Below are 18,730 nucleotides of genomic sequence, written 5' to 3' on the forward strand. Positions count from 1 at the left end.
AATAAAAATGCATAATATATGGTACAGTCATTTCTTGTTATTTGAGGTGCACAGGTTCTACAGAGTCACCACAAACACTGAATTAGCAAATACTGAACCATTTTTCCCGGGTTAGGCTCCTGTGCGCCTCTGTTCACATTTTCATCATCCAATCAATGCATAACCATGTTTTGTGTCTATTTCTGTATGAACACATTTATTACATATATTGTTGATTTAGTGACGCTGAGCTCAGGGCCAACCACGCTATACCTCATGCCTGAACAAAGCTTACCTGACACAGGTATTTTCTTTGTAAGGCACATTACAGCCTTCTTACGTTTAGGAACTCTATAGACAGCACCTTAGCACCAGGCTTGAAGATCATTTAAACAGTGAAATCACCAACAAAAAGCACAAAGATGTGAAAAATCATGTCATTGCATAGACCGGGAAAAGGATACTTGTTTACAGTATGAGAACTAAAACAAGGCAGAGCATAACCTTTTTGACCTCACCTGGAAATGTGCACAACAGATGACTCAAATTTTTCACTGCTCTGCTCATGTTCACAAATGACCATGAAAGTGCTGTGAATATTGATTTTAGTGTTAACAAAAACATTTTAGTGAGCAAACTCAAATACAGAATCCTCAAATAAGGATGAACTGTACTTGTTTCTAAAAAATTTAACAATGTTTTAAGGGGGAATTAAGATTAAGTTCATACGTAGCTATTGTACAGGGCACTATCATTCATAAGAGTTATAAATGTAATGTTTATTTCATCAGAGGAAGGGGAGGTTATGGGTTAGAAGGAATCAGGTAAGCTTCATTTTTGTATCTTTGTTAAAAACTAGGTTCGAATTCAACTGAAAGATGATTTCAGGAGGGAACAGTTACTGAGGTAAGAAAGGGCATGTTTAAATTTCAGTTGGTAATACAGTATAATTATTCCATAAAGGAAATGAAACAGAAGTAATGGGAGGAAAAGCTAGACAGGTAGTTTGAGGCCAGATCAAGCAGGTCTTGATCACCAGGACTTTTTTAGTCAGAGGAAAGAAGCTATTTAAGCTATTTGTTCAGTTACTCAATATTTATTGAACATCTGCTATCACCATGCCTTTTATAGGCACTGGGGATCTTTAAGTGAGAAAGACAGTTTGTGTCCTCTGGATGTTTTCAGTCCAGAGTAGGAGAAAGACAAGAAAACAAACATGTCTCTTACAGTACACTTAATTTTAGTTTTAGGTCAAGATAAAGAACAGGGTGCTATAAAGTGCATATAGGTAGATCCCCAGAGTTAAAGGAAGATTTCTTGGAGAAAGTGACATTTAAACTAAAACCTGATGGTGAGGTGAAGTGAGGCCAGGGGCAGGGATGGGTAGGCAGAGGACTTCAGACAGAGGGAACAGCTTGTACAAAGGCCTAGAGGTAAGAATGACAGTGATGGGACTAAGAAAGTAAACTGATACCTCACACGAGGGACCTTTTTTGGTCATATTAAGGAATTTGGACTTCATCTTGAAGGTAATAAGGAAGACTTTGTAGGATTTTAAATGGGGGCTCAGATAGGATTGGTATTTCAGGAAGAGTTCGCTTTGGCCCTAGCCTGGGGGGAGATAGAGGAGAAGCAGAGACATTAGTTACAAGATTGTTGGCAGTAATCTGGGTGAGAAATGGTCATGGCTTTGGTCTCAGGTAGTGGCAGTGTAGGTAGGGAGAAGTAGATGGACATATTAGAGATACTTAAAACCTACAGGAGAAAAGGCCAGGGAATGGATTTGCTGCTGGATGGGAAGAGGGGAGGGAAGTAATCAATTATAATGTTGAAGCCATAACTGTGGATGGTACTGTCCACTGATGCATGAAAAGGAAAATTTGGGGGGAACGTGGTAGTGAATTAGTGGTGGACCAACATGACCAACACTAAATATTAGGAAACTGAATCTGGTCACGGTTTGAAGGATGAATAAAGAGAAAATATACCCAAAATGGAGAGATTGTGAAATGGCTCTTGTCAAAGTCTAGGCTAGAGATGAATGCCTGTATTTTTTTTTTTTAATGATTTTATTTATTTGAGAGAGAGAGAAACAGCATGCGCACAAGCAGTGGGGCGGAGAGGGAGAAGCAGATTCCCCTGCTGAGCAGGGAGCCTGACGTAGGGCTAGATCCCAGAACCCCAAGATCATGACCTGAGCCGAAGGCAGATGCTTAACTGACTGAGCCCCGTAGTGCCCCCTGATTGCCTGTATTTTTAATGCAGCTCGAGCAGGTCTTGGAAATTAATGGGAAGTAAGCATTGAGGGAAAAGCCCCCAAAGATGACTCCAAACATCCCAACAACTGCATGCAGCCTACCCAGCTTTATGATGTGCCCCCAGATCATTTTTCAGGATGAGAAATAATGAAGCTGCCTTCATGTTGCTCCTTCTCAAATACATGGAAACTAATATTTTATTGTTAAAAAGCAGTTCTAATCCTAAGAAGAATAATTTTTTCCCCATGGGACTTGATAAAGCTAATTTCTTTTTGAGTACCTCATATATGTATTTCATCAGTCCTTGTGAAAAATGTTACTCCTGCATCAGGGGGCCCAGAAAAGCAGCAATCAGTGTGAGGGTAAGGGGCTGTGAGAAGAGACAGTCCCTCTCTTTTCTTTAGCTCTTTGCCCTGTTTGTGTTCATTCAACAGTGCATTATAAAATATTATAAAATAAGCCAAATATGCAGGAAAAAAGGAAAGATGTTTAATACAGGGTTATTAAAAGAGTATTAAGAAATTAACACTTAAAGCTAAAAATGGAGAACTTTGAGGGGATTGGAATAAAGTTTAAAAGTTTTTTAAAACCCAGTGGTAAAAAAGGGCACAAAAAGTAAAACTGATGAGACTTAAAATAAACAAAGATAAGAAACTGAAATCAACAGTAAAGATCAGTCAAGAGGTTTTTTTAATATGATAAAAATAAGTGAGATGTAAAGCAAGATAAAAGGCTGAAAGTCAGCCATCAGATAAGAATTTAAGAACATAAAAATAAAAGGTTAAAGGAAAAGCTATCCATTAAGAAAAAATAAGAAATAACAGATACTAAAAATGAGTGGTAAGAGGAAGGGTATAGATAATTTTGGAAGTCTAACATAAAAGGCAGTTTTTAAAAATAGTGCATACCAAAGTGGGTTTTTTGGGACACTTAGAAAATGTTCCAGGGAGAAGGTATGTTATACCCAAAGTTTTAGAAATGTTTAATAGAGTCCCCTCTTGGAGACTCTCAGTGCAGTTTAGAATATAGTCTCTGAGAAGTGCTGTAGTAATAAAATTGCCTTTGTTTTACATAATATCTCCCAAACCTTACCATGTTTTACAAGATACTAGAGTACTATTTTAGAAGAAAATAAAGATGGAAATCTTAAAAGTTACAGAGATAGACTTTAAATAAAAAAAAAAAATCAGCTGGAATTAGAAAATAGATTTGGGTTGGGGCTGGCATTCTTAGGGAATAGTCTCCAGCCCTGTTCTGCAGCTAGCCAAAAGACAGCAACATGACACCCTTACCTTCTGATCCTCCATCCAAAGCTGTCTTCACAAAGCTTTTATCTGTCAGGGCACTGATATAACATACAGGCTGCTGAGCCAGAGGAGTGGAAACTGATCCTCAGCAGAATTAAATCAGCTCAGCCATGGGACACTGCCCTAGCAAGTGAAGAGAGGTATTATATACAAATGCTGTTTTTCTTTTCCTTAAAAGAGATTATAATTTTTTCACTATGTAAATTTTAAACAAATGTGTCCCTTCACACACTGTTTTTCATGGGGTTTTTTTCTTCTAGGTTTTGTCCACATGCACATTTGTTTTTATATAGTTGATATGGTTAGTGTTCCATCAGTTTTGTGTTGTGAGAGCTCTCTTTTCTACGGCAGTGAAAGGAAAAGTATTTTCTAGTATGGCGGCCTCTGCCTGTTCCATTGCTATATTGTTCCAAGCACCATTGCTGCCACATTTTGGAAGCAACTTTTTATCCTGCTTTCCTGAACCACTTAAAGCCTTCTTTTCTTCTGCCAGCCATAGAACATCCCCTCCCCAAATCTTACTGCCACCAGAGTGCCTCTCTGGAAAATAACTCTTGACCATAATGGGACTGACTAGTGAACGGTTGGGGCAGCTTTTTTGTAGGCCTGTCATCTGCTGCCCAACTCATGGTAGCAGCAGCACCTGTGCTAGAGGGAGAGTAGAAGGGCTTCTGTATAAGTCATCAAGACCCATGAACATCCAGACATTTCCTAGTTTAATGATTTGTGTTCTTGCAGAAGAAACAGGATATAGAAACCAGGTATTGTGGCCCTTAAATGCTTTGTTCAGCCAGCCACCTCATGGAGCAAATTATACAACCTTATTTTTGGCATTTTGAAAGCTCAGAATTCTGCAGTTTCTGATATTACTGAATTGTAGACATAAAACCTCATGCTAGATAATTTCTCTTATTATAATAGCTTAAAAGTCTTTGTTTTTGGTATAATTGACTTTGGGATATGCAACTCCAGTAGTAGATATGAATGAGTTTAGTGAATCCCCAAAAAGTTAGAGACTTTATTTTATCAGGTGATGTCAGATTACCACTAAAGGAGAAATTGCTGCTTTATGTAAAATAAAACCATAGCTCACAGTTGGTGGTATGCCAAGATTAATAAGGAGAGTGAACTTCAAAATATAAATTCTCTTGAGTGTAAAATAAGCAGTTCTGTGCTGGGGCTTGTATTAATAGATACTTGTCTTATCTCTTAGTCATACTCATTTCCAGGTCTTTGGCCACTTATTAATAGAACTGTTTTTGCCTTGCTATATACTTATGTCCTTAAAATCTTCATTTCAATGCTGCACTGTGGGTCAGATAGGCTGCTAGTTACCATGACTATAAAGTTCTGCAACAGTGAATGAGATGTGGGTAAGTAATAGACTTATGATAGTTTACTCTAAGGGGCCATTTAAAGAATATCTTCAAACTAAAAATAATACATACTGGCAGAAAAATAACCACGTGTGCTGAATGGTAGGTACACTTACCATTTCATTTCATCTCTTTTGGATGTAGGAACTATCTCTGAGATGAGGAACCTTGAGACACAAAGTGGTTGATTTGTCCAGGGATCCGAGACAGAATTCAGGCCCTATTAACTTCTAATAAATTATTGGTCAGTTAATGTACATATTATTTTGCTTTTCTATAAAATAACCATAAAAGATGAAGCAGATTATGAGAATACATAAATGTGCAGTATTTTCCTTTAGGGTCGCCTTGTGTTTTGGAACAGTTCCTGGAATCAGGGCCCATTTTAATGTTTGAAAATGGGTTGCTATCAAATGGGTTATTTTATTTGGTATTGCTAACCACTGAAGTTGTAAGGAAAGGGAAATAGTTTTATAGTTTCTTCCTCCCACAGGTCATAATTCAGTTGTGGACATCAGGATGTTTTTCTTGGCTTATCTCATTCATGTAGTTTTTCTTGCACATCTGTTACATAAATTACTAAACTATTTCCTTGAAAAATTGCCAGTTTAAGTCACACTTAATAGTGATCAAGAGGTCGGTAACTGTTGGAAAAGAGAATTAAATGACAGACATTGAGGGGCGGAAATCCAGCTACCATCCTGGTTTAAGTATTTTTTGTTTTGGATCAGTTCCTAAATTCTTTGAGACGTTGGAATAATTATGTGTGGCTTCTAGTGTTTCCCAAAAGACTTTATGTTGAACTATAAACAATTAATGACTTTTTAACATAAAAAGGTATTTTAGTCACTGCTTCCGTAAGTTTTTATCTTCAAGTGATCAATTTATGTATACATTCTAATCTGGTACATAGTTTGCCATGTGAAACTAAATTTGGAGTATTGACCTCTTTAAGACTTACTCATTTTATGTAACCTTTCCTGACCTTGAATTCTACATAAACCATAAAATAATGATTTTCTGTGGTGTTTTTTGGGGAAAAGTTCGTAAGACATTAGTTCTGCTAGTTTCATTTAGGACAGCTTTACACTTAAGTGATGAACATATCAATTGTTAAAATCCCAGAAACTTTAGATTAAGTGGTTAGTTTTGGCTTATGTAAACTGATATTGAATCAATACTGGAAATTCTCCTGGAATGTTAGGTAAACTTCCATGAGCAAGAGACCAGGTATTTACTTAATGTATGATTTGAAATTGTATGGATTTGGAATGCTAGTTTTTAAGCTTGAAATCTTTAGATAAAGATCTCATTTGGAGTACTAATGATCTGTAATGGGTATATTTACAGATTAGAAGAGCAAATATGTCATAAGTCATCTAATGTCAGTTACTGATAAAAGTTCTTTAATATTTTTTGCATTACATTTCCTACTGTGTAACTGCTCTCCTTTCTAAAATGTAGTGGATTCTTTTTTTTTTTTTTAAGATTTATTTTAGAGAGCGCATGAGAGCGGTGGTTGGGGGCGGGGGGGGGAAGAAGACAGAGAGAATCTCCAGCAGACTTGAACTGAGCACAGAGCTGATGGCGGACTCAATCCCAGGACCCCAAGACTGTGACCTGAACGAAACCAAGAGTCAGATGCCCAATTGACCGAGCCACCCAGGCACCCTTAAAATGTAGCAGATTCTTGATTTCTCTGTTGAGTTTTGACTTTTTAAAATAGATTTAGACTTGTTAACAGGAAATGATGTATAATTTTGTTATGATCCAAATCTGATATACATCTGTGGGAACAAGTCACTTAGCTAAGCCAGTCACTGGCATCCACAGGGCAGCTCGGTTTTGTTATGCTACAGCTCTGGGGCTGTTGTAACTTAATTTCTTTGTGAAAAACCACTCAAGAAAGCCAGCCTCCAGTACTGGTAGTGAATGTGGCAGAGCCTAAGAAAATGATGATTAACAGACAGAAAACAGTAGCATTACAAAGTGTATTTAGAGAGGAACACATTGGGTTTGATAGTACCTTGGATTGATGACAAATCTATATGGAAACAATAAAAAAAATTATAAAAAGTATTCTGCCATGCATAAGTTTCCTACCTAAGGAAGAACTCTTGATGAATCTATTGGTTACCTTGTGTTGGGTAAGTATACAGAATGTACAGAATACTTTAAACTCTTGATCAAATCTGGAAGACTGTCAGGAATCTGTACAAACACGTACTTTTGATGGTAAACAAAGTTCTTCAGTTAATCGTTCACAAAGTCTCATGTTTCATGTTTGTTCTTAGTCTTTTCTACCTGCAGAGTATGTTTAGTGTTGAATTTGCTCCCCATTGTCCCCCCACAAAAAACTGAAAATATATTTTTATAGGATTTATCTTTCTGCTTTATCTGTAAATAGTACAAACCGTCTAAAAATTTGAGTTAAGATTACAAGAATATTGAGCCGTATCAATCAACAATGTTCAGTAATAGGAAAACATCAATTTAAAACATTAAATTTTGTACTCCCAGTTCCCCATCTCCATGATAGTACTGAACTGAACTATTACTGAAATTGAAGGTCAACATCAATCAGAATGGATCAAAGAATTTGGTAGTAGAATGATGGAAGAATAGCATTTGGCTTAGAAAAGAGTATGTATAGCCCTTAATTTTCTTAGAACTTAACACAATTAGAATTTCAGTTAGAATTACATCAGCTAGAGGTACTTTTCTTTTGTCATATCATGTGAGGAAGAAACACTTGAAATGGTGTTTTTGAACATTAATACATTTTCTGTGGTTTTCATGTCTTAGGCAGGCAGCTTGAGTTTGGATTTAAGCAGTTTTTCTGTCTGTACTATGTTTTTAAAATGTTTTAGGTGTCCAGTTACAGTATCTAACTTGATCTTTGAGTATCCAGAATTACCTTAAAAAGAACTTTAAAAAGTTGAAGCTTTATTTTTTTTTTAAAGATTTTATTTATTTATTTGTCAGAGAGAGAGACAGAACACAAGCAGGGGGAGAGGCAGGCAGAGGGAGAAGCAGGCTCCCTGCCGAGCAAGGAGCCCGATGTGGGACTCGATCCCAGGACCCTGGGATCATGACCTGAGCCGAAGGCAGCGGCTCAACCGACTGAGCCACCCAGGCGTCCCAAAGTTGAAGCTTTAAAAAGAACTATGGGACTCCTCTACTCATTAAAACCTGTCAGTAAACTGTTCTTTAATATTTATTTGGTGTTAATTTTTTTTACTATGCTAGCTAAAGGATGAGGTGTAGTATTTCAGTGCAAATTCTTCATGGTTATTTTAAAAAGCAGAGTTTTATGTTTCAGCATTTAGTATTTTAATGTTCCCTCTTGAAAAGTAAAGAGGAAAACAGAAGGTGCATAATCCAGCATAGTCCTCTGTGTATTTTAACTAGGTGAAGTCATAAGTAATATGCACATGAGCATCCCACATATTTATGATGTAAGTGGATTGAAATAGAGCATATGTTTTTTAAGTAACCAGGTTACTCTCCTGAAATCTTGTGACTGCAGAAGGATGGATAGGAGAGCCTCAGATTTTTGATGTCTTCAATTTCAGTTTTGCCCTATTCAAACTTTTTTTTTTTTTTTTTTTACCTTGCTTTTAAGAGTATTTGTGTTTGGGTGGGGGCACATTAGTTTCCTCCTTTCCAGTTGGTTACTTTGTATTTAAGACTTAGTAAAACCAAAGAAAATGTAACTTCCATGACTGAGAATACATTTCTTTAAAGATTAATTCAGCATTTAGTTCTTGGGCATGGAGCCTGATGTAGGGCTCCATTCCACCACCCTGAGATCATGACCTGAGCTGAAATCAAGAGTTGGACTCTCAACCAACTGAGCCACCCAGATGCCCAGATGTCATCTTAATATATTAACTAGCAAGCTTTTTCTTTTAGGTTATATGATATTACTAATTCTCAAATTGTTAGGACATTGAGGCATAATAGAACATGGGCTTTGGAATTAGAAAACCTAGCAGAGTTTGAACATGCATTGTTTACTAATTATGTGATACTGAGTGAGTTTATTTAACTTCTCTACCAGGGAGTTGCTATTAAATATATTTTTCCTCTCAGTTCACTCATTTTTTTTTTTTTTGGTAGAATGGGCTGCTGCTGGTAACGACAGCTTGGCAGCACTAGAGAGAAACTGGCCAGCACTAGGTTTGTTATATTTTTTCTTCTGTACTTCCCAATATTTATTTTATTAGTTTTCTTCTGGTGTGGAGGGAGCACTGTAGTTTATTCCTTGTATTAGCACTTTAACTATTTTGTATCTAAAATACTGTATAATCAGATATGATAATATTTGGTTAAGCAACATGAATTCTACTGAGCCATTGCTTGTGTTAAGACATTTTTCATTGCTTTGTGTTTTATTTTCAGATCAAGAAAGACTTTTCCACCTCCCTACACCATTTCTATGCAACCTCAGATTTTTGCTAACAATGAAAGTTATGGATTTGTTGAATTTAGGATTACTAGACTTCTTGGTTCTTGATCACAAATTTGATTCTGTTCACAGGACTGTAATAACATGTTACTTGATTTTAAAATATGAGTATTGAACCTATAAAATGTTCAGCTTGCAAATAAGGGTAATGTGGTAAAGGCCATCCCCTGATGAAAAATGAGTATCACATGATCTGTTATCAAACTTTTAGAGCAAGTATTCTTTTTATTTTATTATGTTAATCACCATACATCATTAGTTTTTGATGTAGTGTTCCATGATTCATTGTGTGTGTATAACACCCAGTGCTCCATGCAGAACGTGCCCTCTTTAATACCCATCACCAGGCTAACCCATCCCCCCACCCCCCTCCCCTCTAGAACCCTCAGTTTGTTTTTCAGAATCCATAGTCTCTCATGGTAGAGCAAGTATTCTTAAAACTATTGTCCTGATGTTTTGGCCAGAAGCTTTAAAAAAAAGGGGGGGTGGGGAACAAGCATTAAAAAAAGGAACTTGTTACCTGAGAAAACTTTTTTTTTGGTGTTCATTTTATGGATGTTTTATTATTTTTAAGTTATTGAAAGATTGAAACTTTACAGGGAGCATGTAATAGTTTTCCCTGTATCGTAAAAGTATCTTCTGAAATCTTTGCGGCATTGAGAAAAAGAGGTAACTTTTAAGTGTAAGTTCAGGAATCATTCTTTCCTAAAAGAGTTTCTTAAAAACATGTTAATTTTAATACTAGGTACTTAAATTGTTCCCTTTAGTTTTACACGTCATAGCACTTGGTATACATATTGTAGTGTATATACATATACTTTAGTTACTAGTTCGCTGCACTTACTAGCCTGATAAAACAAGACTTTGGAAGTACAAATAATACTTAACATGGTCTACCATGATGCTTATTTGCCTAAAAAGAGTTAAAATGTTGCTAATGATATTACATGTACTGATGATATATAGTACTTTCTATTTTTAATGGCATTTAATACTTTTCCCTTGGTTACAGTATAAAATTCATAGGAGGAAATTCAGAAAATACAGGGAAGTATAAAGAAAAAAATACTATTATTTAAAACCATTACTTTGAAAGCTGTGTCTCTGTCTCTTGTTGCCTGTTTTCCTGTTACTTGGACTCTCTGTGTCTGTAAGTGTGGATGTAAATATGCATGCAACCAATAAAACACAGATTTAAAGATCTAAAAGAAAATACTGCTAAATATTTTCCTGATCTCAGAGTGAATGAAGTCTTTATAATAAGTTTAAAACAAAAAGAAGAAAACATGAAAAATATAACTATTTTTTTTTAAAAAAGGAAGTAAAATTAAGGCAAGCTGGGAAAAATACTTCTTACTACATCAGTCTGTTTCAGTTTCCTTATTCCTTTGTTAACAGGTGGAACTGAATTATACTTAAGCTTTACCTTTTCTCTTGGTGTATGGTTTTGTTTTAACAAAGCATGTTCGGGGCGCCTAGGTGGCTCAGCTGTTAACACGTCTGCCTTCCATTCAGGTCATGATCCCAGGGTTTTGGGATCGAGCCTGCATAGGGCTCCCTGCTCAGCGGGAAGCCTGCTTCTTCCTCTCCCACTCCTCCTCCTTGTGTTCCCTCTCTCGCTGTCTCTCTCTGTCAAATAAATAAATAAAATCTTTAAAAAAAAAAAAAAAAAAGGAAAGCATATTCTTGAACTTTTTGACAGGAAAAAATTATCAATAAGGATTATTCAAATTTTTTCTTGTCAATCATTAATGCAGATTAGAAGAAGCATTGACCATCTATAAGTAAAAGCCCCATTTTAGCTTTTACTTTCAACCAGTCTTGCCTCTAAAACGACCCAAACTTACTAAATAAAATAACCTTGGTATTTTATCGGTAGTGAGTGGTGAAATAAACAGAAAATGAGGAATAAAGAGGAGAGCCAAAATGAACACTAATAATTGACAAAGTGAATAATCAACCCTTGAATAATTGAACATTGGCTATGTGGACCCAGCCACAGAAGCATGGGTGCGGAATTTGCGGGCAGTAACTTTCAGCATTTGGCATTAAAGATCCAGTGAAGGAGTGGTGCTGGGTTGTTCAGGGTTAAGTACTCTCACTGGGGACTCCCTTAGTCCTGTCCGACCTATTGGGGTGTTGTGAGGAGCAAATGGAAAAGCACTATAGACTCAATGAAGTCTTACCAATACAAACAATAATGATTGTAATTGTGGATTTTATCCTTATAGTAAAAAGCAATGGTTCAGTATTGCTTTAAGGTAAAATCTTCAGAACATGAGCAGTTTCTTATATTCTTCAGTCTTTGGTTATTTCCTGGTAATTTCCTATGATTTTGTTTGCAGAACACATCCTAGACCTTTGTCTGAGTTTGTGTGTGTGTTAAAAAACTGTTGGGAGAGCCCCCTCTAGTGTCTGAAGTATCCATTTTTAAAATATTTTTTGTCACTCATAGAAGTTGTAGGAATTAAACTAGCTATTTTTCCTTTCACATCTGGACATAATTTCTTTTTTGGGGGGAGGGAAGGGGTTATTTTCCTTTTTTAAAAAGGTCACTGGAATTATGGGTAGGGTGTGGATTAAGGGCAGTGGAAGACATGGGAAAGGAAGGATCAAAATGCCATTTTTACCTTTTTAGAAATAGTTATTTTTAAGTGAGCTGGAATAAGGCCAAACTATACAGTGTCATGTTTTGTTTTGTTTTAGTTTACATTTGTTTCTGAATTAGGTGCAGCTTAAAAATACTTTGTTTTGGAATTCTCTGTGGTCATCAGATCTCATCTTAGAGTTCTTTGCAGTTTCTGAAAGCAACAGTTTCACTAGAAAATGGCTTTAAAATAGAGCCTGGTTTTCTTCATGGAAGTTGTGTGACTTTGTTACTTTTTGTTATTATCATTGCCATATCTTTTTGTGGATATACTTTGTAACTACATTGTAGGTGTTCTAATGCTAAGTTGTCATTTTACATAGTTCCCATTGTTTTTCAACCAAGGAAATAAGGCGATTCTTAAATCATTGGCTCTCTGCCACCTCTCCCTGTAAACACACAGCACTCAAACACACAGGCCTTCAGCTAAGAATCTTGTGAAGGGTTAGAGAAACAGGACCTTTCTCATTTGACCCATGGGCTTTTGTAGCTTGAACAAGGAAAGTAGTGTTCTGAAAGCTACAGCATTTATGAAGGCTCTAGTAAAAATATTTCATGTGCATGGACTAGAGATTAACTCCTTTCATCTTGTTCTCTAGCAAATTAAACAATGCAAACAGATTTTAAGTGCATTCTTGGTAATGAAATGTTTGGGTGAATTATAATCCTAATTGCTATTGTTCCTTCCCACAGCTGCATGTTGACACTTATAACTGCCTAAGCCACGCATTCTTCAGCCACTAGGATAAACAAAAGCATTTTGAAATCCATCATTTTGTGGCATCTTAAATTGCAAATCTGTCATTGGCTGCCTTGATTTTATTTTGTTTCCATTGTTGAAGAAATTAGAAAAAAATGTTACTCCTTTGTATTTATACATAAAATTATTGTCAATAGAATCATTACTGGGTTTTTATGAAAATTCATTCATTAATAGCCTTAATTTTTAAAGAAGGCAGTGGAAATTATGTTACAGGGAAACAATTTCTATTTATGTTCTCAAACTAGTTGATATTTTAGGGGCAGCTTTCTCCAAAATTTGAAAGAAAGTAATAGGATTTCACTTTTCTTCCTTAGTAGAACAGTCTTCTGAATGTAAATCTAGAAGCTAGATTTATTCTGTGATTTGGCAAGTCATATTTATATGTGTAATGGCTCCTTTCAAATTTGACCCAAAACCATTTATTAGTCTCTTTCTTTAAAAACGGTAAAGAAAGAGAAATGTTCACAATGAATTTAAAATTTATATTTCTTTATATTTGGGAAACAGGTTTGAATATCACTTATAGTCAAATCTTCCTTACTTGAAAAAACAGAACCTTTTGATAACTGAAAAACCATACAGCAAGAGTGGGGTATATGGAAGTAATAATTAACAAATCCCGACTGTTTCTAAGGCTTAATTTTAAGTGGAAGATTTGAATGACCGTATCCATAGGCATCTATTAGAACAAGTGCTCAATAATAATTGGAGCTTTAGATGTCAAATGGATACTACTACAAGTCATAGTTTCACAGTATTTTATTCCTCAGAATGTCTGAATTCTTAAATCCATTTGAGTATGGAAATTCTGTTTTAATAACTGAACTTTTTGCCATCTTGTATCTTAATTTTAAGGTACTCTTTTCAAAGTTAATTCTTCCTTATAAAAATATTACTTAATATTTTTAAATCCTCTTACTAGGTGATTATTATCTGTGATGATAATAATAGCAGCTAACCTGTATTGAGCAATTTCTGTGTGTCAGACACTGTGCTAATAGATACCATTTGAGATGCTACCCTTTGAGGTAGTGTTCTTCTTACTTACTCCTGTTTTGCACTTGAGGAAACTGAAATTAAGACAATTATAATAATTTTGCCAAAAGTCACAAAGTAATTGGAGTCAGATCTTTCTGACTCCTAGAACCCATGTTCTTGACACTGCTGAAGTCTTAAGTGAAAGTTAAATAAGTTGTCATACAATTTCCTGATGGAATATTATGTAGCCATCAAAAGTGAGGCTTATGGTGGCTAGTGACATAGAAAACATAAAAGTGAAAAAAGACCAAGGGATTACAGTTAAATGTTCATAGCAATTCTAAATATTTTTAGTGTTATCTTTGGTTTGTCATTGCTTTTTTTTTAATGCAATATAAATAATGTTCTGCTCTTATATAATTTTGCTAATTAATTTACAGAAATTCTGTAAGGAAACAAGAGTGCATATAAACCAGATCTGGTCAGAAAACTGACAACTTAGTTTTATAATAGACTCTAGCATGTTCAATTTCCTTTTTAATTTGACCCAAAGCCATTTTTTGCTGGACTTACGCCAGCTCTAATGTAATCTCTTATCTGTATTCTGGAAGGCTAATGGAATAGTCAATTTTCTTAAATACAACTTAAATGTGTTATATAGTGTCCTCGAAGTAGCTTATGCACAAAAGATGTTTTCTTTCCCACCATGTAGAGGTATCTCATTAGGACACCCAGTAGTGTCATTATTAAGTTTTCATGTGTTTCTCAGTTTTGATGCTAATCTTTGTGTGTATGTGCGTGCATTTTTTTTCTCTGCAGCACCAATGTGGTTATGAATTATTCAGAGATCGAGTCTAAGGTTCGAGAAGCAACGAATGACGATCCTTGGGGACCTTCTGGGCAACTCATGGGAGAGATTGCCAAGTAAGTGATAATTTGACTCAGCAGTGCAGAAAGAATCCAACTATCTTTACATAGAAATATGAAATTTGCTTTCAGTTTTAAACAGTTTAGCTGCCAGATAGAAATTTTGCATAATCATTCAGATACTAATGGAGGAAGTTTTATGCAGAGTCCATTTCCCCTTAAAAATGAGCTCAAAAAAGTAAAACAAAATTTTTCAATGAGGTTTAGAGACTTACTGTAGCTTTTCATAAAATTTTGATAAATGTATATAAAATAACTTGAAATAAAGTTAGGAATATTTTTTTTTTATGAGCATCTTGACCACTGTCCTGGTAAGTAAAGGGTTTGTAAAAGATGATGTTAGTGGGGTTTATACGTGTGCTACATATTTTACAAACTATGAGAAAAATATTTTTATGGAAGCATATCTAAATTTTTTAAATTAAATTGCTTATTAAATTTTTTAAGCTTTGGGAAAACAGAGTAACTTAGAACAAGCCTGCCATCTACTGTCAAAATTAATATATTGCAAAGTCTTGAGGAAAATTCTTTTTCAGGGCTACATTTATGTATGAACAATTTCCAGAACTTATGAACATGCTTTGGTCACGAATGTTAAAAGACAACAAAAAAAATTGGAGAAGAGTTTACAAGGTATGGACATCAGTTTGTTTTTATTATTTGACATGTTGAAAACAGATGCTTGAAATTTTAAGGTATATATACATAAGTGATTATGAAGGACATTAAATCCTAGAACAGAATATTCTTAAACAGGTAAAAAGTAGATTTGCTACGTGTGTTGTTTTCTAGTCACCATAAACAACTGTTCTGAAAGTAAAATGTTTAAAATTAATAATACTTACAAATATTTTCATTTTATTAAACTTTTTCCTACTGGAAATATATTTGTGCGTATCAAAAGTAATGAATCTACAGATGGATGTATATTTAGTGGATGAGCAATTAAGATGAAAACCACAGTCTAATATGGTTTCTCATCTCTCTATAAAAATTTGCCTAATTTATAATAATATTAACACAGTATTCTGCACCAGAAATATGTTAGTTTAAAATATAATTAGAAATCCTAAAACATATTAAAATTCTAACATTTTAAATTTCCAAATGGGTACTTTTTATCGGATTCCTTTCATTTAGTTCTGATTTCATCATATAATGTGGAATTCTAAAGATCATCATCTGTTTTCCAAACCCACCATATTTTCTTGCTACTCAGAATAAGTTTCTCTGTGTTTTCAAAACGGCATATAATATTTATATTTGCAACTTTGAAAGCAATATTTTGGCTTTCGGGATTGAAGAGCAGTGCTTTATTTAGTTCCATGTTTTTGATGTTACTTGTTTCTGAAAACATTCACGGTCATTCCCTTAGCTTGTGTATTTGTGATGAAATAGTTGATACTTCTTTATGTGAGGTTTATTCCAAGCAAAGTTAAGGTCACAATGCATAATTCAGTGGTTTTTAGTGTATCCACAAAGTTGTGCGGCAGTTACTACTACCTAATATCAGAATATTTTCATCCCAAAAAGAAACCCCATAAAATTTTTTTCTCTTTATTTGTTGGCAGCCAGTTTTTGAAACAAAAGTTACATCATTAACTTCCAGATTTAATTTGATCTGGGGAAAATGCTATGGGATCATAAAATTACCAGATAATTGTTCTCTTTAAACTGATACTTTGAACAATTCAGTTCACAGTTCTGTATTGCCCCGATGAAAAGTAAAAATTGAGCCACTTTCTAAAAGCTTAGTGTTCATTTGTATCATACATTCAGGTATTTCTTAACATTAGAGAGCTATTTTTTTTTTAATCCTTTGACACATGGTGTCCAGTGGACAGCTTATAATTATTTACTGTGGTTAGAAGAGGAATTTCAAATTGATAATACAAGTTTTAGACCATGTATTTAAAGTCCAGTGTCAGGAAAGAAACTCTCCCTGCCTCTCACTTACCCCCAGAAAGATTATTTGCTAATGTTGGGATTATTTTTTAAACCATTTACCAAAGCTCTACCAGAATTTATTTTGTTAAATCATTGGTGCTTTGTATTTTTACAGTCATTGCTGCTTCTAGCTTACCTCATAAGGAATGGATCAGAGCGTGTTGTTACAAGTGCCAGAGAACACATTTATGATTTGCGATCCCTGGAAAATTACCACTTTGTAGGTGAGCAATAGAAAAACCTTATAAGCAAATTAAAACAGTAGTTGGAGTTGTCAGTCACCTGAACCAGCTTAGAAGCTTCTCCACTCTAATTAGAATGTGACTATTGCTGGTTGTGTGACGAGTGCAGAATCCAAGACGTGGGGCCCTAGAGTATTAATTAGTGAAGACAAGAACTTGCAGAAAAGACTGGCTAATAACAACAGAACCAACACAACATGAGTGTTCGGGTTTATATTAAAATATGCACTGGAGACTGGTCCCCTGTGGTGTCCATAAAGGAATAGCTTTAATCATATGGGAAGAAAAGGTTAGAGCTCCAAAACACACACATCTGTTTGAAGCTGGTTTTTTTTTTTTTTTTCCTCCCACCAAATAATATTTACTGTGCAAAGGCAGCAAGGCCAGAGTGTGTTTTGAATGTGAACGAGGATACAGAATAAACCACATTTCATTTTGTAGTGTACCCCAGTTGAAAGCACTTTAAAAATTCAGTTTTTCAGCTACACTAAATTCTGGTAATTAGTATTTCCAAACTTGTATGGGGGAAACCAAAGCATTTGAGTATATTTTAGTCATTAAAATGTTAAAGTGGATCTTTTGTTGTTGTTGTTAAAATAATGTAGGAAAAGAAAACATTTATGGATATAAGTCTTTTTCCTGTGGTCATCATTAGTAATGCTTTTTAGGAGATCCTTCATTGATCTTGCATAGCACCAATATCTGTAGTCCTTGTTAATTCATCTTACAAGCCAGAATTGCATCCCAAGACTTAGAATTTGCTGATGAGAAAATGACAAAATTCAATAGCACTATTTGCCTCTTTTTGTTAATTTTAATTATTGAAGTTGGTTTTTTAATGTTGAAATTTTCATGTCTGTTTTTTGTGTTAAAGGGTTTGATACTTATTAATTGAATATTTAAGGTTTTGTTTCTCCCTTACCATCCTCACAGATGAACATGGCAAGGATCAAGGTATAAACATTCGCCAGAAGGTGAAAGAATTGGTTGAATTTGCCCAGGATGACGACAGGCTTCGTGAGGAGCGAAAGAAAGCAAAGAAGAACAAAGACAAATATGTTGGGGTTTCCTCAGACAGTGTTGGAGGATTCAGATATAGTGAGTATCAAAGACAAACTGACACCTAAGCATTCAGTTAGCTTCCGGGTGTATTTTAAGAATCACTGAAATACGAAAGACCAAAATACCTCCCCCCTCCCCGAAATATAATACTAAAGGATATGAAGTACTCATTTTGGCTCCTATTATATGGATATTAGGAGTCTTCTTCTCTATTTTTTACTTTTGTGGGTTCAAGAATATGATTTTAACCATTGGTCGTTAATTAAATGACTCTAAACTTTAAATTGACACAGAGAATAAAACAGATATATACCCTTCCCTCTTGGAATTACCATTTTTAAAAAGAAAAAAGGATTTCTCTACCTCACCATTTAGAGCATAAAAATACAAAGTTTGAAGAGCTTCATCTTCCCCATTTGAAACAAATTAGCTCTGTTTTGAGCCAAAAATAGTTAAGCTTCCTATAAGTTAGTTCTGCCTCTCTTCCCTTAATTAAGCAATACTTAAATTTGACATAGAAAAAGGTGAGAGTACCATCAGTTTTTCACCTAGGCCTATCACTTTATTGTTCCTAACACATTTAAGAGCAGCTAGAACATTGATCGCTATGTTTATTTTTAATGTACTAATATAGTTTCCCCAAAATAGATCACTAGGTACTTGAAACAGGCACAGAAAATAAGAACTCGCTGTTAACAGCATGTCCCTTTGGACTCATTCTGTCTTCTGTAAGCTCTGACCATCCCCTGGTCATTTTGTGTATCCATAGACAG

At 35.0% G+C, this 18,730-nt stretch overlaps 1 protein-coding gene across 3 annotated transcripts in view; it reads left to right on the plus strand.

Moving 5' to 3' along the window:
• CLINT1 (clathrin interactor 1) overlaps positions 1-18,730 on the plus strand; it is a 58,460-nt gene that overhangs the window by 15,197 nt on the left and 24,533 nt on the right. For all 3 annotated transcript variants that reach the window (XM_021701148.2, XM_021701157.2, XM_044917127.1), the window contains exons 2-5: positions 14,599-14,703; positions 15,243-15,339; positions 16,769-16,877; positions 17,829-17,993. In XM_021701148.2, coding sequence (XP_021556823.1) covers positions 14,599-14,703; positions 15,243-15,339; positions 16,769-16,877; positions 17,829-17,993 — 476 coding nt within the window. The remainder of the gene's footprint in view (positions 1-14,598; positions 14,704-15,242; positions 15,340-16,768; positions 16,878-17,828; positions 17,994-18,730) is intronic.

The sequence above is a fragment of the Neomonachus schauinslandi genome, chromosome 7 (genome assembly GCF_002201575.2).
Source record: "Neomonachus schauinslandi chromosome 7, ASM220157v2, whole genome shotgun sequence".
Taxonomy (NCBI): domain Eukaryota; kingdom Metazoa; phylum Chordata; class Mammalia; order Carnivora; family Phocidae; genus Neomonachus; species Neomonachus schauinslandi.